The sequence below is a fragment of the Lepus europaeus genome, chromosome 10 (assembly GCF_033115175.1).
Source record: "Lepus europaeus isolate LE1 chromosome 10, mLepTim1.pri, whole genome shotgun sequence".
Taxonomy (NCBI): Eukaryota; Metazoa; Chordata; class Mammalia; order Lagomorpha; family Leporidae; genus Lepus; species Lepus europaeus.
This window is the reverse complement of record NC_084836.1, coordinates 63,982,875-64,006,227: the sequence shown is the minus strand read 5'-3', so window position 1 is coordinate 64,006,227 and position 23,353 is coordinate 63,982,875. Positions and strand designations below refer to the sequence as shown.

Here is a 23,353-nt window from a genome sequence, read left to right as displayed (position 1 = left end):
CCCATCTCTGCCCCAGCCCGCACCACACCCTTCCCGCAGCAAGTGTGGAGCCTGGGGGTGGAGGGCTGCGGGAGGGGAGATGCGGTAGGCTTCCCTCTCCACCCAGGTTCTCATGAGGGCAGGGAGCTGGATGCCCTGTGAGGGGCGGGAGAGAATGGCTGGGGCCAGTCATCCAAAGCCCAACTGGATTTTTCTATGTCTTTTAGAAGCAACCCCCACCCCCACCCCCACCCCCCGCCAGCCCTGCCCTGCACGAGGCACGCAGCTCTGCTCTGGTGGGGACTGGAGTGGGAGTCCAGGCCGGAGAGGACAATGCACATTTACCCTGCGACGCACGTGTGCGATGCACTTTGCCTCTGTGGCTCACCCCCGTTAGCAGACGTGACTGCTGCCCCCTTTTGCTGAGGAGAGAAGAACTGAGGCTTGGAAGGGACAGGGTGCTGAGGCTCCTCTGCTGGGACGTCCCCTCTCACGGGATTGGGGAGCAGCAGGAAAACCCCATCCATCTGCCACAGAGCCTCAGCCAGTGACAGCTGCTTCCCGGACGGAGGGCGGCCCCTGCAGCCAGCAGGAAAGCCAGCCCCACAGCAGCCTCCTCGCAGCTCCCCAGCTGCCCAGACCGGACAGGCGCTCCAGCACCGGGGATTCGCACAAGGGACGCTCAGGTGAGTGTGGCTCTGTCCCAGGGACAATGACAACCAGGGGCTTGGACACACAGGGGTGCATGAATTTTCCCAGGGGTGAGTTAGAAGTGTGTGTGTGTGTGTGTGTCCATCCCACACCCACTGCCCAAGGCAGAGCAAGAGCCGCTGCTGATGACCTGGGCCAAGGACCAAAGAGTGAGGCATCAGGGGAGAAGACCCCTGGGGCTACAGGCGGGTGGGCCTAGCAGGTGCAAACAGTCCTGGTCTGTCTCTTCCAGCCCTGAAACCCCACAACCGCTTCTCTGCTCTGGAGGCAAAGCCGGCAGGTGAGTTGCATGTTATTTATTCAGTTTCACTCTAAACCCTGCTCCCCTTGCTTGCCTTCAGTCCCAGAATCTTCCCCGAAGCACCCCAGTCCCTGTGGCTTTCAACCTTGGGGATGTACAGATGCTTTCTTTTTTTTTTTTTTTAAGATTTATTTATTTATTTGAAAGTCAGAGTTACACAGAGAGAGGAGAGGCAGAGAGAGAGAGAGAGAGAGAGAGAGAGAGAGGTCTTCCATCCGCTGGCTCACTCCCCAGATGGCCGCAACGGCTGGAGCTGCGCTGATTCAAAGCCAGGAGCCAGGAGCTTCTTCTGGGTCTCCCACGTGGGTAGAGGGGTCCAAGCACTTGGGCCATCTTCTCCTGCTTTCCCAGGCCATAGCAGAAAGCTGGGTTGGAAGTGGAGCAGCCGGGATTTGAAGCAGCACCCACATGGGATGCCGGCACTGCAGGTGGCGGCTTTACCCCTTACGCCACAGCGCCAGCCCCAAGGCCGCTTTCGAGGTCTCCTTTCCCTCCCCCCCCAACAACCTTCTCCCCAGCAGAGTGTTTGCTGGTCCTGATGACAGCCGAAGCCAGCTCGGGGCCCCACCCCTCGGAGGTGGTCACACCGACTGCCCCAGCTAGCGACTTCACGGAGATCCACAACTGGACGGAGATGCTCGACTTCCTCAACGCCACCCTCTCCGAGTGCCACCTGAACCTCAACGAGAACACCAAGCGAGCGGTGCTGTTTGTGGTCTACCTGGCCATCTTCGTGGTGGGACTGGTGGAGAACCTGCTGGTGATCTGCGTCAACTGGCGACGTGCGGGCCGCATGGGGCTGCTCAACCTGTACGTCCTCAACATGGCCGTCGCGGACCTGGGCATCATCCTGTCGCTGCCCGTGTGGATGCTGGAGGTCACCCTGGACTACACCTGGCTGTGGGGCAGCTTCGCGTGCCGCTTCACGCACTACTTCTACCTGGCCAACATGTACAGCAGCATCTTCTTCCTGGTGTGCCTCAGCGTGGACCGCTACGTCACCCTCACGCGTGCCTCGGCCTCCTGGCAGCGCCACCAGCACCGAGTGCGCCGGGCCGTGTGCGCGGGCGTCTGGGTCCTCGCGGCCGTTGCGCCGCTGCCCGAGGTGGTGCACATTCAGCTGATGGAGGGCTTGGAGCCCATGTGCCTCTTTATGGCACCTTTCGAAACGTACAACTCCTGGGGCCTGCTGGTGTCCCTGTCCACCACCATCCTGGGCTTCGTGTTGCCCTTCCCTCTCATCGCTGTCTTCAACGTGCTCACGGCCTGCAGGCTCCGGCGGCCGGGGCAGTCCGAGGGCCGGCGCCACAGCCTGCTGCTCTGTGCCTACATAGCCGTCTTCACCATCTGCTGGCTGCCCTACCACCTGGCCCTGCTGCTGCTCACCCTGTACGGGACCCACATCTCCCTCCACTGCTACCTGGCCCACCTGCTCTACTTCTTCTATGACATCATCGACTGCTTCTCCATGCTGCACTGCGTTGCCAACCCCATCCTTTACAACTTCCTCAGCCCCAGCTTCCGGGGCCGGCTGGTGAGCGCTGTGGTCCATTACCTGCCCAAGGACCAGGCGCGTGCAGGCGGCCGGGGCTCCTCCGCCTCCTCCACGCAGCATTCCATCGTCATCCTCAAGGAGGGCAGCCCGCCCTCTGCTGCAGGCCCCGGGCCGCACCAGGGCCCCAACTGCCAGGCGCCCTCTTTGCCTCCAAATACCTCACCCGTCTCCACGCCCCAACCTCCCACGCCCAGCGGAGGTGGGCCACAGGCACCTCGTGAGTGAAGGGAAGGCGGGAGGGCCAGGGGAGAGATTCCTGGGGCGTGAGCATCTGAGCGCCTGCGGGCCATGTTGAGTAGCTCTCAAAATGCTGAGGTGGTTCGAGGGAGAGGCGGCGGGGGTGGGGACAGAGAACAGGTCCTTGTATCCAAGGGGCCACGCAGGAAAAAAACCAAAGGTGAAATAAAGCGTAGAGGCAGCTCTGTCTCCGATGTCTGATCACCCCATGCTTCCAGCTGCAATTGGGAAGGGAGCTGGCAGAAGCAAGGGGACCCCCCGTTTCACAAATCACCCCCGGGGGCTGGAAAGAGGGGGCGCCGCAGGAACCTCACAAAATGTCCCTTGTGTGTTTGCCTGTTCCACTTCCAGCTCACCGTGGGGACAAGAGGCCAGAGGCCAGGGAACCAGGAGGCCCCGGCAGGGTGGCCCCTGGCCGTGCATCCTCAGGGCTGTGATAAGTCAGGGGCTGGGAGGATGGGGACAAGGCCAGGGCCAGACACAGGCACCCTGCAGCTGGGTCAGCAGGATGGTCTGTCTCTCCACCCTCAGCCAGCCAGGAAACAGGGGCTCTATTTCCTGGCCGTGGCTCCCCTCCCCCTTGTCCATCCTTCTCCCCCTCCCCCAAAGCAAGAGGGGCTGTCCCCGAGTCAGTGTTCCTCGAAGCTGAGAGATGTACTCCCAGCTTTGGATCCAGGATGCTCTGAGGCTTCCAGGGAGACCCGGAGCTATCAGAACCGCCCGCCCCACCCTCATCTCTCCTTTTCCCTCCGGATCACGGGGCACCCATGCTGGGAGCAGGGCCTGGCAGGTGCGCCATCCCTCAGCCTTTGTCCCCGCCGCAGGATGGGGGGAGTGGAAATTTCCAAGTTCTGTCACAGGGCAGAGTGCTGACGGTGTGTTAAGTCAGTTCTCCCTGGCCATCTCTTTTCATTGTTTTCCTGTCCAGCTACTTCTGCTCATAAACACTTGTTCTGTAGATAAGCAGCCCTGTTGTTGACAGGCAGGTCTTGGGAAAGGGCTCTGTTACGAGTTTGGGAAAGTCGGACCGTGTCCAGGAAGCACCGTGCAGTAAAAGCCCGAAACGAGCTTCTAGCTTCTGTTTCCACTTGCACATCCTCTCAGTCCTGCTGTGGAGAGGGAGGGGGTGGTGGATGTGATCTCTGATCGCCCCAGGGTCTCCTCCTCCATCCCGCTCCACTGCTCTGTGTCTGGAATCCTCTCACTTCCCGAAACCTGAACTTGTACTCACGGGAGGCATTCATTGTGCACCTCGCTGGTGCACGCGCCCACGCCTAAGGGCCTGGAGCGACAAACAGCGCCCCAGTGCAGGGCTGAAGGCTTTTGGGATCAAGAGTCTGGGTTGTGGCTCAGGGCCGCAATGGGGCCTAACCTAACAATGCAAGGACTGCATTAGAGACCTTGTTCAAAACCCAGCCGAGGGGCAGGGGTTTGTCCTGGCGCTTCAGACGCCACCTGAAGCCACAATCAGAACTCCTGGGTGTAACTCCCAGCTCCAGCTCCTCAGCCTGGCTTCCTACCAGCACAAACCCTCAGAGGCGGCAGGCGATGGCTCCAGCGGCTGGGTCCCTGCCACCCACCTGGAGACCTGGACTGAGCTCCTGGTTCCAGGCTCCTCCCTGGGCCCAGCCATAGCCATTACAGGCATTGAACCAACAGACGGGAACCCTTATCTGTACCTCTGCCCCTCAAAACAAACCACCACCATAAGCCAAGATCTGATGTCTGTCAGACCCCACCCGTCTACAAAGGTTCCTGGAGGATGCGCCCTCTGTCCTGTCCCAGGTCACTCAGACGCCACTTCCCCAAGCCCAGTTATCACCCTGGCACTGACTACTTCCGTAGGGCCCTTCCACCCACCCACGCATGGCGACGCTTACTGCCAACAAGGCTGTTCACGGGAGCTTGGCCTGCGCCACACCAACCTCCAACAGCCAGAGGTCTGTCTCCTCCGTGGGAACACATCTAGATCAACCTCAAAGTGAAACCAAACCCCTGCTTCCTCCCTGCTTGACCCTCCCTCTGCTCTCACTTTGCACCTGCCTCTGCCCAGTCCCAGCAAGGCACAGGAGTGAGTGTCACAGGAGTGTCACAGGAGTGAGTGTCAGCAACACAGCCTGCGGCCAGTCGCTCACTTCGCAGGGTGGCCTGGCCAGCGCTCAGGGACAGCTCCCTGAACAGGTGGAGCCTTTGACTTCACCGCCCACTAAAACACAGGTCAGCACACGAACCCTGGGGGACAGGAACGCGTGCCGGGCGCCTGCTGAGAGAGACCTGCCGCTGACAGGGCCAGGAGCCCGGATGTTCCGAGCGCGCTCGCGGCACACAGGAACACAACTCCCGTTTCAGATTTCTTTTTTTTTATTCTAAATAAAAACCACACTTTGTGCTGAACAATGGAATATAAAAGAATCAGATGTACAACGATTTTAGACATCTACTATTTGGGAAAAGAAGTTTACAAAATATACAAAACTTTACAGCAATAGATAGTAAACACTTAAATATTAGGAGGTCAGTACTTCTTAATTTAATGGAAGGAGTCGGACGTTAAGAACTCGTCTGTTTCATAAGAGACTTTAGCCAGTACAGCTGCGCAGCGGACCAGGCTGGGGGGAGAGTGTTAAAGAAACATCAAAATCAAAAGTTTCCTTCTCACTGTGCAGCGCGTGATGTGTAACCCCACCACCTCCTCAGCTGGCCGGTGCGAAGCTAGGCAAGAGGACAAGGGGGGACCCCCGGGGGGCACGGCCCACTCCCATGCCAACAGACTCAGTGTCTATCAATAAAGGGAGTGAGACCCACTTCTGAGGTTGAGCAGTCTGGGGTCTGGACAACGGGGCACAGCAGGAGACCAGGAGAGGAGACGTCATCAGTAGCAAAAACCTGACTGGGAAGAAGGTGTGGAGGCCCAGAGGCTTGTCCGGGACTCAGAGGGGTGCTGACAGGGCTAAAGAGAAGTCAACAACTTTTACCCATTTCCTGGTTCTTGAGGGTCACCTGGGCCAAGCCCCCACCAACCTCCTTTCTTCCCAAGTAGCCACGAACGCAGGGAGGGACTCCACGGAGTCTTACGGTTAGGACCAACACCAGGATCACCGGGCACCGGAGTACTGATCCCACCCTCTGGCCGCAAGCAGCCCCGGGTGCTCAGCCCAGGGAGCCACAGCAGTACCTCCGCCTGCCCTTAGGGAACTGGGAAGCAGCCTGCATTGGGTTTAACGCGCTATAGTTGTCACCTTCAAAGTCCCGGTCACGTGAACACGAGGGCTCCGTGACAGTGGAGTGGGTCCTGAGCACAGAACGAGAGAGAGAACGGGGGATGGGAGGGCGCGTGAGGTCACCCGGGCTCCAGGAGACGACGGGACCACACGACTCAACGGGCACAGGGCCAAAAATTAAAACGGCAAAATGGAATGAGTGCCTCCCACCGGCCAGCCCCGAGGGCCCTCGCCAACACAGCGTAAGACGATTCAGAAGGTGACTGGAGGCGGAGGAAGCAAAGGCAGCTCCCGACACAGGGAGAGTCCAGGCGGGAACGGGGCGCTGCCGCTGGGCAGGGCTTTGGTCAGGGGGCCCGGAGCTCCTGAGCCACCGCCGGGGTGGGGGCCGCAGAGCTTGTTTTTAGTTTAGTGTTCCAAGGGTCCGCTTTTTGGTTTACTGGCAGCAAGGGCAAGTTTCACAGTTTCAGTTAGGTACGCAGACCACCCGGCATCCCCGATGCCCGCTAAGGAAAGGGTTTCTCCAGCAAGTCTTCCATCCCCAGAGGCCTGGCTGGGCTGCACAGGTACCGCCCCCTCAGTCAGTCCTTGCCAGCCATGCCTGCTCACGAAGCTCACACAACTTGACCACAGTCTGCCCCTCACGGCCTAAACGCCCAGAGCTCAGCGTCGAGCAATGGGAAGCCAGCAGTCCTAAGGAGAAGCCTCGGCACCGCTCGCCCGAGGAGAAAGTCCCGAGGGGACCGTGAATGAGCCGGGTGGCGAGGGTCAAGGGTCGGCCCTCAACTGGCCACTGGACAAGTCCCTCCATCTGACGGGCACCCCAGCAGCCAGCCAGGCGCCCCAGCCTGGGGTCCAACGGGGACAGAGCTGCGGGTGCCTCGCGCGTCTCCATGTGGAGGAGGCCCTGTGTGTGACCCCGCCCCCCCAACCCAGTCTCTCCCGACTCCAGGACCACACAAGGGGCATGGAGGGTCTGGGAATCTACCCGGCCTTCCAGAACGCACACCTACTCCAAAGGGTGGGGAAGAAGAAAAGCACCTGCTGTTTTAAAGCCTCCAATCTCCAGGCAGGACTGTCCCCAGAATATGGCTACTTGCTGAGAAGAAACGCATTTTCCTGAAGTCTCTTATGCAGAAGAGATGCTGGGGAATGTGTATATGAAAACAAAACAGAACAAATAAATAAATAGTAAGGTCCAAAAGGGCTCTGTGGGTTACTTAAAACACCTGCTTGTGAAATAGCCCGGGGTGCTGCACGGTCCCCGGGGCAGGGACTCCCAGAGCTCTCCTGAGCAGGATGAGGTAGTATGAGCTACTGAGGTGCCACCTTGCGGGTACACAAGGTCCAGGGGCCCTCCCTCCAGCCTTCTTTGGGCAAGACTTAAGCAAAAACCAACTAAGAATGGAGCCACTGGTCCCATGGTCCTAGACATCCAGGGAGGGCCTGAAGCAGCCGTCATCCAACAGCGCCCCCTGGAGGTGATGCAAGGGCAGACAGATCGGGATAAATTCCAGCAGGTCAAAGGTGAGTGGGCCGAAGCAGCCGCACTGTTAGCACAAAGTAAACAACAGGTTGCCCAACCGGGACAAACAGAACACACACCCTGCTACACACCACCACGCACTCGGTCCCTCTCATCCTGGAGGGCTCAGAGTCCACCACGCCACTGCCTACTGGGCTCTTCTCGTCGCTGCTACTGGCCAAACACCTCTGGGTGGGAGCACAAACATAAATTAAGGCAAGGCTGCTGTTGTCAGAGGCATCCCCACCTCCCCACCAGGAAATCCAGGCCGACGGAGCTGGCCAGAGCGACAGGTGACTCCATCGAAGTGGCTCCTCGTCCTTTTGCCCCACAGCGGGGCCCCGGCATCCTGGGCCATCACTCCGCAAAAAAGCATGTCTCTTTGGAAATGAGAAGAAAAGAGCAACCTCCCTTCCTGTCCATCCGGGCTTCCACTGCAGGCGGCACTGCAGGACACCCCTCCGGCAGGCAAGAACTCATCCCAAAGCTTCCTGACCTAAACAGAAAGCTCCGTCCCAGTTTGGATCGAGCTGCCCCAAAGCTGCTCGCTGTCCGGTCAGCAGATTAGGGCCGCGGAGCCAGCAGGCACCTCCATCCCTGACACCTTTTCCCTGCTGCGGGCTGGCGCTGGGCCCTGCGGGGGGCGGGCCTGCTGCCCAGGCTTCTCTGTAGGACCACATTCCCCCAGTCCTTCTCACGGCTGGTTGTCGCGGTTGGAGGTCTGGCACTAACACCCACAGTGAACGAAAACCTCTCTACCTCCTCTCTTCCGGTGAGGCTGTCGATTGGATTCTTAGCAGCATAAAACCTATCAGTAAACTAAAACCGGAGAGGCTGGGCCAGGGATCTAGCCGACACCAGCTGCTTGGCCAGATCCCAAAACCAGCCTCCAAGGAATCAGAAACGCCCCTCGTGGGCAAGAGCGGGTGTGGAGGTAAATGCGATAGGGCCGCCGCTTCGTAAAAAGACGGCAACGGCTCGTGTGCTCTCTCTCTCTCCTTTCGACACAACACAGAACAGAATTCTTAGCAAGGCAAAACTGCAATGTTGGCTGGGGAGGGCCCAAGGGGCGTCGGGAAAACCAGCGTCCTGGCTGCCCCGCGGGCGCTGCCCCGGGCTCCACGGGGAGCCAGTCAGCTGTCCGGGCTCTTCTCGGCCTCTTTGGAGTGGATGATGTACATGAAGGTCTGCTCGATGGTGAAGTCGGGCGGGAGGCTGCCCTTGTGCACGCCCACGTGCTTGCTCATGAGGTTGAGGGTGGAACTGTAGTGGCCGCACACCGTGCAGCGGTACATGAGGGCCCCCGAGTGCGTCTTCAGGTGGCACTTGATGGTCGAGCGGCCCCGGAAGAACTTGTGGCACACCTTGCACTGGTACGGCTTCTCGCCCGTGTGGATGCGCCGGTGGTAGTTGAACTCGCTTGTGTGGGCAAACCTTTTGCCACAGACCTTGCAGCTGTACTTGCTGTTCCCAGGTTGGCCCTGCAGAGTCAGCTCCTCGCTCAGAAACTCCTCGGCCGGCAGCTTCCGCTTCTGCAGAGCTGGGAGCTGCAGCCCAAAGCCGGGCCGTGCGTCAAGGCCACTGTTGCATTTGTGCTGGCTCACGTGGTAGCGATAGGCGGCCTCCGACTTGAAGCTCTGGCTGCACAGGTGGCAGCGGAAGAGGGCGTCTTCCAGGCTTTGGTGTACGGCCATGTGCTTCTCCAGCAGGTGCCAGTCCACAAAGCTGTTGGCACAGACAGAGCAGGAGAAGACGGAGATGCCCAGGTGGGAGAGCGTGTGCCACATGAGGCTGCACAGGTTGAGGTGGCGCTGGTCGCAGACGCTGCAGGCCTGGCCCTTCAAGTTCAGGTGGTCGAGGATGTGGCCCCGGACCACGTGGAAATCTTTGGCCAATGCTTTCCCACAGGCAGCACACTTCAACTCCGGGCAGGCTGTCCCTGGAAACAGACCCAGCTTCCCGGGCAGGGGGTCGTTGGGGTGCACGATGACATTGTTCTCAAAGATCCCGTCCCGCCGGTGCAGGGTCAGCTGCCACTGGGTAAAGAATTTCGTTTCACACATGTCGCAGGAGAAGAGGAAAATGCCGATGTGGGACAGGACGTGGGTCACCCGGGAGTTCCGGTCCTGGAAGTGGGTCTCGCAAACCTTGCAGTTGCCCGTCAGCAGGTCCACGTGGTCCCGGGCGTGCTGCCGGATCAGCTGGATGTTGGGCTCTAGAACCTTCTTGCACACCTGGCAGGGCATGGCCTTGCTCTCGCGGCTGTCACTCTCTCCGAAGGTCAGCTCGTCCTCGCTGTCGTCGCTCAGCTCGATCACCTCCTCCGCGGCCCCGATCTCCTCGGTGGGGTCTTCAAACTGCAGCTCGTCATCCCCCAGGTCCTCGAGCTGCAGCTCGTCCACCTGCCCGAAGCCCGGCTCTCTGGAGTGGTCGCTGCTGCTCACACAGGAGTTGGCCCCCGTGGTGACGTCCACCGCGTTGTCGGAGGTGAAGAAGCTGTTCCTGCCGAAGTCTCCGTTGCTCTGAACTTTGTACGGCTGGCAGGAGCTCGCGCTGGTCTGGATGCCTGTGCTGACGGTGCCTAGGGCTGGCTGGCCCACCAGACTGGGCACGGACGGGAAGGCAGCAGGAGCATCGTGGTCTTCTGTCTTTGGTGGCAGCGGCGGCTGCGACAGAGGCAGGCCGTGGCCGGTGTCGCCAGCGACACTCCTCTCCTCCTCTTTGTAGCTTCCGCCGGCATCGCTGGGCAATGCGTAGCTTCTGTCAGGGCCGAAGTGCTCCCCACCGCTGCGGAGTTCGCCGAGCGGGTGGGCAGGTTCGGCTGAGGGGCAACTCAGGGCCGCAGGGTGACTGTCCCCGGGGCCGGTGAGGGGCTTGGCCATGGCAGTGCTCTCCAGGTCAGGGAATGTGGAGTGGCAGGCCCGGAGGAGGTCCTCCATGCCCAGGCGCTCGGCCACCTCATAGATGACCCCCACGTTGATCAGGTCCGTGAAGAGCTCCGACGTGTAGACGAAGCTCAGGATCTTCTCGAAGTTGGCGGGGGTGATGAAGTCCACCACGTAGGTCCTGGCGGCATCAAGTCCGGCATTCAGGAAGAGGTTCTGGAAGTAGCCGGCCGCGCAAGCCAGCACGGCCTTGTGGGCCGGGAAGGAGCGGCTCCCCACCACGATGGTGACATCGCACATGGTCTCCGAGAGCCGGCACTTGTTGAGTTCCTTCAGCAGGTTGTTGGGGTGGTTGGTGCTTTGCAGTTTGATCCTCATGCCCATCTTAGCAGCTCCGATGACAGCGCCTCCTTCTCAGCACGCTTGATCTGCGGGTGGCCAGAGACAGAGACGGGTGAGCCTTTTGCTCTGCGGAGGACACCACCACTCCGAGCAGGAGCCCCTGGAGGGCCAGACAGTGTCCCCGCCCCCGGCATGCACCGTCACCACACGTTTCCCAAAGGACCGCAAAAGACCTGGTGGCTTGGTCTCAAGAGACAGGCAGAGGGGACGCAGGCCTGGCCGGGTGGGAAACTTGCACCCTGGAGTCGAGTGGGAGCGTTTGCTCCGACACAAGCCCACACTTGGTTAGCAGAGCGCTTGGCCCAGACTGTTCTCTGCCTCCTTTCCTCCCAAGAGCACACTTGGGCGTCTCAGCAAGTACTCGCTCTTCCCTCCCAAGGCCAAACCCCATACGCAGTCCCGAACGCAACGACCAAGGCTCCCTCAGCTCCCAGGAAAAGGTAAGCCTTCTCTGCCTCCTTCCAGCCCCTAAATCAGTCTCATTCCGAATGCCCCCTTCTCCTGGCCTCTGACGCCCAGAACACCCAGAGGCCGCTTGTTCCGCGGATAAAGCGCAAACACGGCACACGGCGACCCCGGGGCAGGAAAGCACAGACAGGCAGGGTTGTGCCTTTTTCTCCTGCTCACTGCCTCTTCAGGGATTATGCGTACACAGGCCGGGTCCCCGGGAGAAAGACGCCCACTGCACACACAGGTAAGCCTCCTGGAGGCGCGGTCCACACCGCCTTCCCCGCCCTGGACTCCTACAGCCCGAGGAAGAAAGGCCGGCCACATTCCTGTCCCCCGTCCGTCTCCCGCCTCGCCCCGCGCAGCACGGCCCCCGTCTCCGGCTCGCACGAGTCGACCAACAACTCCCAACTTTTCCTGGAGCCCAGGAAGCTCCGCAGTGTCGCTGGGTACCGGCCAGGCAGCTCCCGGGCCTGGCGGCCACTCAATGGCCGACGAGCCGGGGGCACTGGCGGCCGCCGGGCGGGGAGGGTCGGAACTTCCCAAGGAGGGCGCCCCAACAAACCGGCGGCGCCACGGTCTCCCCTGCCCTGTGCGGGTCGGACGCGGGAGGGAAGGGCGTTGGATCGGGCTGGGGCGCTCAGGCTCCGGGCGGGCACCGAGCGCCTCGGCCCCTCCAAGACAGCAGCGGGTTCGTGCGGGCGACCCCGCGCAGGGGGGCGAGGGCGCGGGGCCGACCAGGGCCCCAGGGAGGGGCGGCGGGGTCGGCCGGGGAGGCCGGGGTCCGCGCGCCGGCAGGCAGGAGGGGTCCGGCCGCGGGACCGGGCAGGAGGGAGCCCAGCGAGAGCGAGGGGGAAAGGCCGGGCCGGGGTCGGGCCTCGGCCAGGGCAGCCCTCGGCCCGGCCGCGCTTACCCGGCTCCGCGGGCCCCGAGCACCATCGCCGCCGCCGCCTCACACAAAGGCCCCGGCCCGCTGTGCCCGGCCCGACGAGGAGGCGGCGCCGCTGGCCGCGGCCAGACTCTCCATCCGCCGCGCCGCTCGCCGCGCCGGCCCGGGCCGCCCCCGCCGCCCGGCCCGCAGCGCCCCCCGCCGTCCCGGAGGAGGCAGCGCCCCCCGCCGCCCGGCCCGCAGCGCCCCCCGCCGCCCGGGAGGAGGCAGCGCCCCCCGCCGGCGGGGCGGGCGCGAGGCCCCGCGGGGGGCGGTCCCGACGCGGCCAGGCTTGGCTTTTGCGAGCGTGGACCTCGGTGCGGAGGCCCAGGCTTCCCACGCCCTGGTGCCCGGGAGGTGAAATCCCCTCTCCAAAGCCCCAGGCCGCCCTGTGGCGCGTCTCATCGTTGCGGAAGCTCCTTCTCAAACGTCCGCTGCTGCAGTTTGAGTGGTCAGCTTGCTGATTTAGGCCGCGCGGGCTCTGCCTGCGCTCTTAGCGCGCTGGCTGGCTGGGAGGTCAGGTGCGCAGTGTGAATGTGAGCCAAGGAATGCAGGTGCGCACTGGCGGACCCTCCCTCCGGAGGATCCACTGCGGCTGCCCCCCATCCGAGATGGCCCAGTGGGGGAAGTCCCAGGATGCCCCTGCACCGTGGCCGCCCCGCCTGCTTCCCGAAGCCTGAGCACTCCATCATCTCTCGGCCTCCAGGGCTCCTGTCCAAGAATTACTATCAAACCAAAACTGCCTGACCTGCTTGCCACCAGGGACAGCAGGAGTCCCGGTGACCCGCCTCCCCCGCCTCCTTTATTTGAACCTCTCTTCTTCCAACCCCAGGCACTGCCTGAGCGTAGCCACAACCCGGCCCAGAGCCCCAGGGTAGGCACACAATTGAGGCAGGACTTCCTTGCGGGATAAATGGGAGGGAGGGGCACATAGGATGCTGCCCACTGATTGCAGCCAGTGTGGCTGCTCGGCAATGGTCAAGACTCTGGATGAGTTTGGAAGATTGTGGGTCCTCCTCTCCACCCCTCATTAGCCAGTGGGCAGTACCGCACGCTGGCCGACATCCGCCTTGTTAGCTAGAGGACGTGGAAACAGCCACACAAGCTACTGTTGCAGGTTGAAGGCAGGGAATCCCACACACAGGTGTTCATACTTTCAATGACAGGCCAGCCTTCCAGCTGGGCAGTGGGGTCACGTCCCCCCCCCCCCAGGAGTGGACATCACACAGCCAGCAGACCTGAGACCTCCAGCACAACACCGAGGTGGGAGATGGAAGGGGCTTGGCCTGTTCACTCTTGCTAACCAGCTGCCGTAGCTGTCTCTGGAGTGTGGACCCTGGTACCTTGGGCCAGCAAACCACCTGAAGTGTGCAGATAACATATATACTGTTAGACTGAAGTTTTTAAAAAGTGAATCACGGGGCTGGCCTTGTGGCACAGTGGATTGAACTGCTGCCTCCCATACCAGCATCCCACATGAACTCCAGTTCCAGTCCAGCTGCTCCACTGCCCACAAGCTCCCTGCTAATGTGCCTGGGAACGTGGCAGAAGATGGTCTCCTGCCACCCATGTGATGACCTGAATAGAGTTCCGGGCTCCTGGCTTCAGTCTGGCTCAGCTCTGGCCATCGTAGCCATTTGGGGAGAAAGCCAGCAGATGGGAGATCTCTGTCTCTCCACCTCTCTCTCTCTCTTTCTCTCTCACTCTGCCTTTCAAATGAATACATATATAAAATCTTTTTAAAAAAAAAGTAAATAGCTGGGGCCAGTGTCCTGGTCTAGCTGGTAAAGCTGATGCCTGTGAGGCCAGCATCCCATAAGGGCGCCAGTTCACGTCCCAGCTGCTCCACTTCCAATCCAGCTCCCTGCTATTGACCGGGGAAAACAGCGGAAGATGGCCCAAGTCCTTGGACCCCTGCAGCCACATGGGAGACCTTCTGATGAAACTCCTGGCTCCTGGCTTCTGCCTGCCCCAGACCTGGCTGTTTGCCATTTGGGAAATGAGCCAGCAGATGGAAAATTGACCTCTCTCTCCCTCCCTCTCTGTAACTCTGACTTTAAAAATAAATAAATCTTTAAAGAAAATAAAATGAATCACCAGTCAGTCACGATAGCAGACATCCACGAAGCTCAGTGGAGAAGAAAGGGCCAGGAATTTAGCTGAGGTCACGTTAACCAGGTCTCCTTAGGCACTGACCTCTCTCCAGCAGGAAGGGGAGGGCTGGGATGTGTTCACATATTCTCCAAGCAAAAAGCAGCAATCTGACTTTTAAATGTGTCTTCATTGCTGCTGGAATCCTCAGCGCTGCAATTTTTGTCAGCCCCACCAGAGAGCAACCTTCCTGCACGGACGCTCCTACTTGGCAAAGCAGTGGTCTCATCTCCTATGTGCCTGACTCCCACCAAGCCTGAGCAGAACCAACGCACGAGGCTTGCATGACCCATAGAATTCCCCACAGTCTGCAAAAGTGCCCCCTCCAGATGTCTTTTTTTTTTTTTTTTTTTTAAGGCAAAGCGCTGAGTCACCAAAGGGAGGCTCTGGAATTGGGGCTGGGGCGCTCTTTGACGTCTGGCTCTGAAGCTGACACCTGTGCTACTGAGCTCTCCCTCAGTCCAAAGCGGCCCCCATCAGGTTCTGGGATGGTAGAGCTCTCACTGGACTGAGACAACTGCAGGAAGTGGCCCCTGTCCTTACCCTGCCTAGGGAGGACTTGACTTTGTAGCCGCTCGATTCAGGGGTCTGACCAAGGTTCCCAGCCAGGCTAAGGCAGGGAGCCTGAGGCCTTCCCAGTTTCCACTGCAGCAATGACACCCCCGCCTTGGGATCAGGGCCTGTTGATAGTTGACACATCAGATTAATGAGAGACATCACAGCCACACACACAACCACGAGGCCAGCACTGTGGGGCCAGGCTCGTGATAGAGGGGTCTGGAATCAATGTTTTCCTACTATAACTAAGGCAGCCAGTCAATACTTAAAGATCAAGTTCTGGTTGCTCGTGCCCAGCCCTGCTAGATTCTAAACCCCATGCACAGATCAGCTCATCCCCAGCATCTGTCCCAGAACCCACGCTCGACAGGTAGAGACAGGAAAAATGCTACAGTGCTGTAGAGGCACCCCCCTCTCTGACCAGGGCTGTGCACCTCCCTCGCCCAAGTGCAGATTCCAGAACTGAAGTGTCCCAGGCCCGTCCTAGAAACACAGACAAGCTGTTCCAAACACCTGTGCTGTCGTCATCTGGAGCGGATCTGTGAAGGTTTCTGTGTGTTGGGCATCATCTTCTGAATTCATTTAAAAAAGGATTTATTTATTTGAAAGGCAGAGGTATATAGAGAGAGGGAGGGAGAGAGAGAGAACGTGCCATCTTCCATGCACTGGTTCACATCTTAGATGGCTACAACCTCAAGGGCTGGGTCAGGCCAAAGCCAGGAGCCAGGAGTTTTATCCAGGTCTCCAACGTGGTGGCGGGGGCCCAAGCACATGGTGTCATCTGTTGCTGCTTTTCCCAGGCCATTAGCAGAGAGCTGGATTGGAAATGGAGCAGCCGGGACTCAAAGTGGTGCCCATGTGGGATGCCGGTGCCGCAGGCAGAGGCTTAACCTTATTTTGCCACAGCACTGGCCCCCATTCTTTTTTTTTTTAATTACTAAACCTGATATTAACTGCACAGCATTATGTAAGACACTGCTGGGGAAATGGGTATGTGTACAAAATATACTTCCCTTTAAATATGATGTGAGTAAAAATAAATAAATAAATATGATGAGTGTGTATCACAGGTAGACATGTATGAGAAAATGTCAAAAAGTTCATGGAAAATGGAATTGAAAGATAAGCTTACTTCAGTACAAAAAATGAAGAAATGCATGCATTTTTTCATAGTACACATTTCCTGTGGATTTTTGAAGACCCCACTTAGGCACGGGTTTTGAAATCATATATACAAGGGCTGACACTGGAGTAGCGGGTAAAGCTGCCGCCCGTAGTGCCAGCATCTCATATGGGTGACTGTTCAAATCCCAGCTGCTCCACTTCCGAGCCCGCTCTCTGCCATGGCCTGGAAAAGCAGTGGAAGATGGCCCAAGTGCTTGGGCCCCTGCACCTATGTGGGGAGACCTGGAGGAAGCTCCTGGCTCCTGGCTTTGAATTTGACCAGCTCTAGTTACAGCAGCCATTTGGGGAGCGAGCCAGTGGATGTGAGCCAGGGAGTGAGCCAGACCTCTCTCCCTCTCTCCATCTGCCTTTCAAATAAATAAATAAATCTTTAAAAAAAAATACTGCTTCCTTAGGAAAAAAAAGAAATCATATGTACAAGTGTGTGTGTGTGTGTGTGTGGTATGTGTTTATGATGCAGATGCAAGAGACAAGGAAAGGAAAACCCACCGAACAAGCAAGCACATCCCACCACTCATACATAAAAATCCTTTATTGTTGAGGGATAGAGACGGATGTCCTAGTTTCAACATAGACACCATAGAATCTGCCGGGGACTCCACAGGCAAAACTCGCTGGGACTGGGGACGTTGACTGTCGTGTAGGGGAAGGGACAGGAAACAGCGAAAGCACAAGGCTGTCCCCAGGACGGGGACAAGAGAGGGAGATGGGAAAGCATGCACCTGGGAGCTGGGACAGGGAGACGGGGTCTTCACGGTGCAGCCTGGGGGTCCGGAAGTGGAATGCTAAAAACAGAAAAAAAAAAAAAAAGCCTGGAAAACCAAGATCATCCTATTTTACATCCTCTGAAACCACCACTGAGCATGCTCCGTGGTCTTGACCTCAGTGTTGCCCGCAGCCTCTGACCTGGAGGACTGACTTCTCTCAGCAGCAGGTGCGTGGCCCTCCCCTCTGCTGTGTTCCCCACGCATGCTATCGCGTGCATGGTCTGTGGGGCCCATGCGGGAAGAGGCGGTGACCGAGTTTCAAGCACCCCAGCACCCCCGTGAGCCAGACACACAGCCCCAGCCGAGGCACGCGGGTGCTAATGCTCCCCCAGCCTCGCTCAGCCCCACGTCTTCCTAGAAACCTCTCCGAGAGTGGAGCGGCCCGGGGAGCATCTCCTTGTGCAGCAGATTCACGTGAATGAAATAAGATGACACGGGGATCAGCGTTAGTCTGTCTCCTCTAATCTCCTTTGAATGCCAGCCCCGGGACCTGCTGTCCTATTGTCCCGGATGCCCAACAGGTGGAGAATGCCCTGTCGGAGGTGAGGTTCTGAAGCCTGCAATTATCGACCTGGGCCCTCAGAAGGAGTCTGGATTTTCCGGCAAGCATTAAAAGTAGATTTCCACAATGCACTCGTTTTTTTTTTTTGCCATTTGTATAAAATACTATAGCAAAATTGCACTGTAATTATCTTTATGGTTGGTGCATAAGGCTGGAGGAGAGTGTGTCATCCAGATATAGCTGCCCGTGTAATTATCTGGCCGTCGGCAGGACTGAAATAACCATCTAATGAGAGCAAAATGATACAGTGCGTACCATGCAATCAGCGAGTTACAGTTATTACGGCTCGCTGTGCCCTCTCGCCCCACGCTAAATGGGGGGACAGACCCCGTCCCCAGTCCCAGGGAGTCTCACACGGGTGGTATCACCAAGAGGCACTCCCTTGAGACCCGTGAGTGTGGGTAGCAGGGACACAGGAAAGAGGCAGAAGTCTCTGAGTACCGAGGCTCCCCACCCCATCCTCGTCTCCTCCGCCACCCCCACCTCATCTCCTCGGAAGCCAGGGAGAGGAGAGTCGCCGCCGGAGCTGCTCTTGCTGTGTGGGAAGAGGGTGTCAAGGCGGAAAGCTCCGTGTTTTGACTAGACACTTCCCAGGGGACTGTCACACTGCTCCGTCAGCCCACCCAGGCCTGAGGGCCAGCCCACACGGCAGGCGGAGGGGGAGCACTGTGACGCCCCCGACCCCACCCCTCCCAGGCTGCAAGAGCGCTGTGCCCCAGGCACTGTTCTGAACTCGCAGCCCCGCCGGGCACTGTCATCACGCCCAGTTCTCACACAAGGGTTAAGCGACGTGGCCAACGGGACACAGCTGGAGTCAAACTCAGGTCATGCTTCTATCCATGACTCTCTACAGACAGGGGAAGACGGGGGTCCCCGCTGCCCCCCCTTAGGATTCAGAGTTCCTTGCATTTCTTCCCACATTGCCCTCGTGTGTGTGACTACACCCTAGGCCTGGTAGCCTGGGGTCTGGAATGATCTGGAAGGTTCAGGCTGCCTGGGAGGCAGACGGTTCACCTGTGCATCTGATGTGGTACCTGTGATGATTAGATAACCATCTCTCCCTCATTTGCACGGATCCCAGGAGATGGGAGCTGGAACCGCAGAATCTGCCTGTCTGAGAAACCCCAGCGGAAGCCCCGCTGCAACCCCCAGCCCCATTGCTCACCCCTCTAGATATAGTCAGTTTGCGGCCATGACTCTGGGGAGGGTGGTGACAAAAGGGGCAGGCACCTGCCTCTAAGTGTCTCTGTGCTTAACCCACAGTGCGCTAGGTGCTGAGGGCAAGTTTATGAGCACGAATGCGTGTACACATCAGAGGAAATGCAGAACGGCCACCTTCCCCAGCACCCACACAGCCCCCTTTCCGCTCCCCAGCCAGCAGCCCTTACCTCATTCGGCCCTGGGGAGATACTTGAATGCTTCAAAGCTGGACACGTTCTCTTCATCCACATCAGCAGGAGGAGCTGGGGTGAAGCAGACAGAGGAAGTAGGAGGGGTTTTTCTGAATGTCACTTTGACCTTGACCCAACAGCAAAGGGCCAGCCAAGAGGGCAGCCTTAGAAGACAGGAAGCAGAGCCTCTGACCCTCCCTCGGGGCCACAGGAGGACCATGTGTATGGACCCCGACTCTGCATCTGGGAAGGGGGCCAGGGGACGCCCCCTACCTGGCTGGCTGCTCCTCTTGCCCATGAGTCCCACGAAGAAGTCATGCATGTCTCCTGCAGAGAAGGCCCAGGTCGTCCACAGCCCCAGGGGGTGATGGGGCGGTGAGGCATCTTCCCAGACATGAGTCCCTCTGTCGCACCCACTCTGAATCCCCACGGCGAGCAAGCAAGTCCTCTAAGCCCACCCTTCTCCCCCTCCTCCGTATTTCAAGAATTCTCTGCCCTCCACAAGCGCCTGGCACAGACTCCTCAAGGCCACCAGGTTCCCAGTGAGCAGCCAGCGGTGGCAGCTGCGGGGGAGGGGGAGTCCACCACGGCCCTCACACCTGCTTCCTCCCGCCTCCTCCTGGGCCGCTGAGTGCTGCTGCTGGCATACTGTCTGTGCCAGCGGGCGTGGGGCTGGCCAGGATGGCTCCTGGGCCCCGTGCCTAGGGTGCTCTGGGAAAGTGGTCAGCAGAGACAAGGCAGAGAGAAGGGGCTACTCACGTTTCTGGGGAAGTGACACTGCCTTGGGATCTGTGAATCGGAGAACAGGTGTGTGGGTGGGGGGCTGACCCTGAAAAGTGATGATGAGTAGGGCGGGGCGGGGCGGGGGAGTGCAGGTCACAACCCTCACTCTGCCCTAAGCCATCAGCCATCTCCCTCCCACCTCGGCAGGGGCGTCTTCCCAGCCCAATCCTGCCCCCAGCCCCACTCTCCCCAGGGCTGCTCCCTACCCACGCTAGCCTTGCTCAGCACTTTGAGCAGCTCCTCCAGCGAGAACGGGCGGCGGCTGCTGTCCTGGAGTCTCCCCAGCACCGAGGGAGGCTGCTGCTGCAGGTCCACGTCCTTGCCGGGAAAGAAACAAGGTGGAGGCAGGAGGCTCCCACCCGACCCACCAGCCGCTGGCTCCTTTCCCGCAAGAGCCAGCCCCTTCCTGAGCCCACTGCAGCAGAATCCTACAACCCGCTTCTGTCAGGGTTTCCTCCACGCTGCACTGGCAGAGAAGTGCACCCTCGGGGGCAGCAGGGCGCTGTGCGGCACCAGCAGGCCATGGAGCTGGTTCCTGCCCCAGCTGCCGTGGAATGTGCACTTTAGCCAGCCACCCCAGGGGAAATACCTACCCAAGTTTGAGAAGCCCTGGGAGGGAACACACTGGGCGTCCTGACAACTGGCCCGGGACTAAGGGCTGCTGGGATGCAGGGCTTTCAGTGCCCAAACTGGGACAGTTGATGATGCTACCCCTCCAAAGCTCATGGGGACTGTCCCTTGGGACCCCATCCCAGCTTCTGCCTCCCCTCTGCACCCCCCCCCCCCCCGGGAAAGGCCCACAGATAGAGCAGGTGTGTTCTGCTCTGTGCTCCTCGGCTGAGACACAGATGGGACTCAGTCCTGGGCACAGGTGGCACGAGGTGGCCAGGGCACACCTGCAAGCCAGAGACCGCCAGACTGCGTGGAAGCCCCAGGGTGTGCGAGGTCCCGGGGTGTTTCGCTTGCTTCCTGCTGTCCCACAGCCTCACGCTCTCTTCTGCCTCTGTTTTTCTCTCCCCTCCCCTTTCTACCCTGGATCTAGAATTTTAAAAACATGATCAGGTGGCACCCTACCTCCCCGCCCCCTGGGGGTGGGGGTCTTTCTTGTCCTCTGCAGGATTTTTCTTAGCAATTTGGGAATAGCCATTAACACATCCAGCTAATCGCAGCTGGAAATTCTCACCTTGGAGCTCACAGGGCTCCCGTTTTTCTCTCTCTCTCTCCCTCTCTCCCTTTCTCTCCCCATCTCTTCCTCCCTCCCTCCCCAGAGCCCAGGTGTCCTGGAGCTGCTGTGCAGGCAGAGGGGTGCCTGGGCGCACCTGTGTCCTCCCCTCTCCCTGACCCAGTTTCCTTCTTTCCCACAGACTCGCGGGGAAACAGGGTGGGGAGGTGGGGTAAGAGGGCAAGCACTCTCTGTCATGGCCCAGGAGGGGCCGGAGATCCCATAGCAAAGGCATCTCAGAGAAGCCCGAATACACTGACTCTGCCGCTGGAACTCTGTGGCTCCCAACACGGCCCCGCAGCCCGTCCTGGGGTCCCTGTGTGGTTTTTGGAATGGGTTCTGGTCTTTGGGATCCAGAACAACTGCCACCACCTGCAAGGCTGCTATGGCCATCTCTCTCTCGGCCCAGCGCTCAGCTGCCCAGGCAGCCGCCTTGCCTAGATTGTTCTCCTGCTCGGCCGCCGCCTGTAATGAGATGCTAAGCAGATCCGAGCTGCAGAGGCTGTTCGACTGCACACACTGAATTGGTGATGAGTCCCACCTGTAATCATCTTAAAAGCATTTGTGCCGAGGTAATTGCTGTCATTTCGAAGCCCTGAAAAGACTTCCTCCCTGCCCTCAGCCTGACAGATCCTATTCTTTTTCTTAGAGGAACTTTGGTGGGCGCAAACCTGGCTCTTGGATTTGGGCTTTTGTTTGTTTCCCCACCCTGACTGAGCAGAGGCCAGAGGCGGGCAGGGAAGGGCAGGGGTTGGGATCTTAGAAGTGGGAGAGGCGTGAACAGAGGATACAGGAATTTGTCTGCACTTAGGAAATGATACACTCAGGCTATGGGCAAAGCAGCAGACCAATGCCAACTTGCGAGGGAAAAGCTGACCGCTTCATCTGGGGCGTGGAGGGGATCTGTGCCCTGCACAAAGCGACGCAGCCCCAGCAGAGGCCTCAGGAAGTTGAAGTCCCACCCCCGGCCCGCCGTGGTCCCACCCAGCCACCAGCCAGCCCACCAGCCACATTCTCAGGGCCCCTTTCCTGTGCCCGGGCTCAAGGCCACGCAGAGACAGTGACGCCCTCAGACAACCCAGGACAGCGAGATCCCGGTGGGGGGGGGGGGGGCACGGATGTCTTGTGGTGCAGAACTCACGCACACAACTCGCAGCCCCGCCCGCCTGTCCCCTCCCTGCTGCTCTCCAGACAGGCCGAGCCCCAGATGCCCAGGACCTTCCCGGACTCTGCCAGGGGGCGTCTTACCTTGCTGCGGCCCCCGCCGGGCACCACCTGCTCCCGCGACTCCTCGCAGACAGCCCCGAAACTCCCAGTCAGGCTGAGGGCCAGGGTGGCTGCCCATAGCAGGGTGTGCCTCATGGTGCCTGCCAGGGCAGAGCGATAGGACCCAGGTGAGGGGCATAGAGGAAGAGGACAGTGTGGGAGCAAAAGCCAGGAGCACCAAGAACAGCAGCCTGACTCTCACACCCAAGCCCTGGTCAGGGGAGAAAGTGGAAAGGATCTCTGAGCAGGGGCTGCCACCCTGGGGCCATCAGTCATCTTCCAGGATGTTCCCTGGCCACGCATGGACGCCTCCTCCGAGGAGGACACACGGATAGCACACACACTGGTCTGTTTCCTCCATCGGCTTAGGGGGGATCCCAGACACTCTCCTCCAGCACTGGGTAAACCGCGATGCAGGTGACAACTTTCTGGCATGGAAAACGCAGCCTCTGCACTCACAGGCTCCACGCAGTCACAAGCTCTTTACCCTACAGGCACTTTCCGTTCACTGGCCCCATGCTGCCGCCCCTCTCTTCCCTCCTGACTTTGGCTCCCGTCCTTCCCACCTTCTGCCGCTCCTGCCTACCTGTGGAGCCGCTCCGAGCCTGGGGCCCGACAGAGAGCCTGGCAGGAGCAGGGAGCCGGCTGGGAGCACTGCCTGCTCCGCACACACGCGGCTGCCGCTGCGGCGAAGAAAGAAGCAGAGTGGAGGAGATCTGGGAAGGTGGCAGGAACTCCGTCCCAGCTCCCTGATAAAGGCTGGGAGGGTCTGGGGGAGCCAAGGGGAGGGGCTGAGAGTCACCAATCCCAGGGTGGCTGGGGGCTGGTGGGGGGGAGGTTGGAGGAAGGAAAGGAGGCTGAAGACAGCAGAGACACGCGCACGCACACACACACACACACACACGGCTGAAGGTATCCAGGACACACACACACACACACACACGGCTGAAGGTATCCAGGAGCCCACTTGCCGGCCGCACCTGAGCTGGGCTTAAAGCATACAGTTGACTAGGCTTGGTCACAGGCAGCCCTAGCAGAGCAGCGTGGATCGTGGGCCTCCTGGTTCACCCATCAGCTCCCAGCTCTTGAAACCTCTGAGCCTGACTACCAGGCTAGAACAGGTTCAAGCTGGGGCCTCTCCACCCTGCCCCACCAGGAGGACTTGGAGGTGGGGGAGCCCAATATCTGCCCATAGGCCTCATTTTCGCCTCCCGGAGCTGCCGTATCACATTACTGTCCCCTGCTGTTAGATCCAGAATCCTCCAGGACCTATCCCC

General features: G+C 59.6%; 3 protein-coding genes across 5 annotated transcripts in view; 1 reads left to right on the top strand and 2 right to left on the bottom strand.

Moving 5' to 3' along the window:
- Positions 1 to 284: 284 nt before the first annotated feature.
- Positions 285 to 3,564, top strand: GPR182 (G protein-coupled receptor 182). Of its 2 annotated transcripts, none has more exons than XM_062202100.1 (3): positions 285 to 665; positions 923 to 970; positions 1,513 to 3,564. In XM_062202100.1, exon 3 carries the CDS (start codon positions 1,530 to 1,532, stop codon positions 2,769 to 2,771), a length of 1,242 nt encoding a protein of 413 aa, XP_062058084.1. In that variant the 5' UTR covers positions 285 to 665; positions 923 to 970; positions 1,513 to 1,529; the 3' UTR covers positions 2,772 to 3,564. The 2 variants fall into 2 exon arrangements, with proteins under 2 accessions (XP_062058084.1, XP_062058085.1); XM_062202101.1 differs by having other exon boundaries at positions 1,510 to 3,564.
- Positions 3,565 to 5,149: 1,585 nt separating this feature from the next.
- Positions 5,150 to 14,397, bottom strand: ZBTB39 (zinc finger and BTB domain containing 39). Of its 2 annotated transcripts, none has more exons than XM_062203414.1 (2): positions 14,289 to 14,397; positions 5,150 to 10,842 (listed from the first exon to the last, which is right to left on the bottom strand). In XM_062203414.1, exon 2 carries the CDS (start codon positions 10,796 to 10,798, stop codon positions 8,663 to 8,665), a length of 2,136 nt encoding a protein of 711 aa, XP_062059398.1. In that variant the 5' UTR covers positions 10,799 to 10,842; positions 14,289 to 14,397; the 3' UTR covers positions 5,150 to 8,662. The 2 variants fall into 2 exon arrangements, with proteins under 2 accessions (XP_062059398.1, XP_062059397.1); XM_062203413.1 differs by lacking the exon at positions 14,289 to 14,397 and adding an exon at positions 12,177 to 12,266.
- A 2,223-nt stretch (positions 14,398 to 16,620) lies between these two features.
- Positions 16,621 to 23,353, bottom strand: part of TAC3 (tachykinin precursor 3) — an 11,397-nt gene continuing 4,664 nt past the window's right edge. Inside the window, exons 2-7 of the mRNA XM_062203412.1 lie at positions 22,059 to 22,177; positions 19,795 to 19,906; positions 19,565 to 19,594; positions 19,079 to 19,132; positions 18,803 to 18,877; positions 16,621 to 16,870 (exon numbers count right to left, since the gene is read on the bottom strand). Coding sequence (XP_062059396.1) covers positions 18,804 to 18,877; positions 19,079 to 19,132; positions 19,565 to 19,594; positions 19,795 to 19,906; positions 22,059 to 22,172 — 384 coding nt within the window. The 5' untranslated portion in view covers positions 22,173 to 22,177 and the 3' untranslated portion in view covers positions 16,621 to 16,870; position 18,803. The remainder of the gene's footprint in view (positions 16,871 to 18,802; positions 18,878 to 19,078; positions 19,133 to 19,564; positions 19,595 to 19,794; positions 19,907 to 22,058; positions 22,178 to 23,353) is intronic.

Coding starts and splice junctions, on each gene's coding strand:
- GPR182 (XM_062202100.1), top strand. CDS start 1,530: ATGACAGCCGAAGCCAGCTCGGGGCCCCACCCCTCGGAGGTGGTCACA.
- ZBTB39 (XM_062203414.1), bottom strand. CDS start 10,798: ATGGGCATGAGGATCAAACTGCAAAGCACCAACCACCCCAACAACCTG.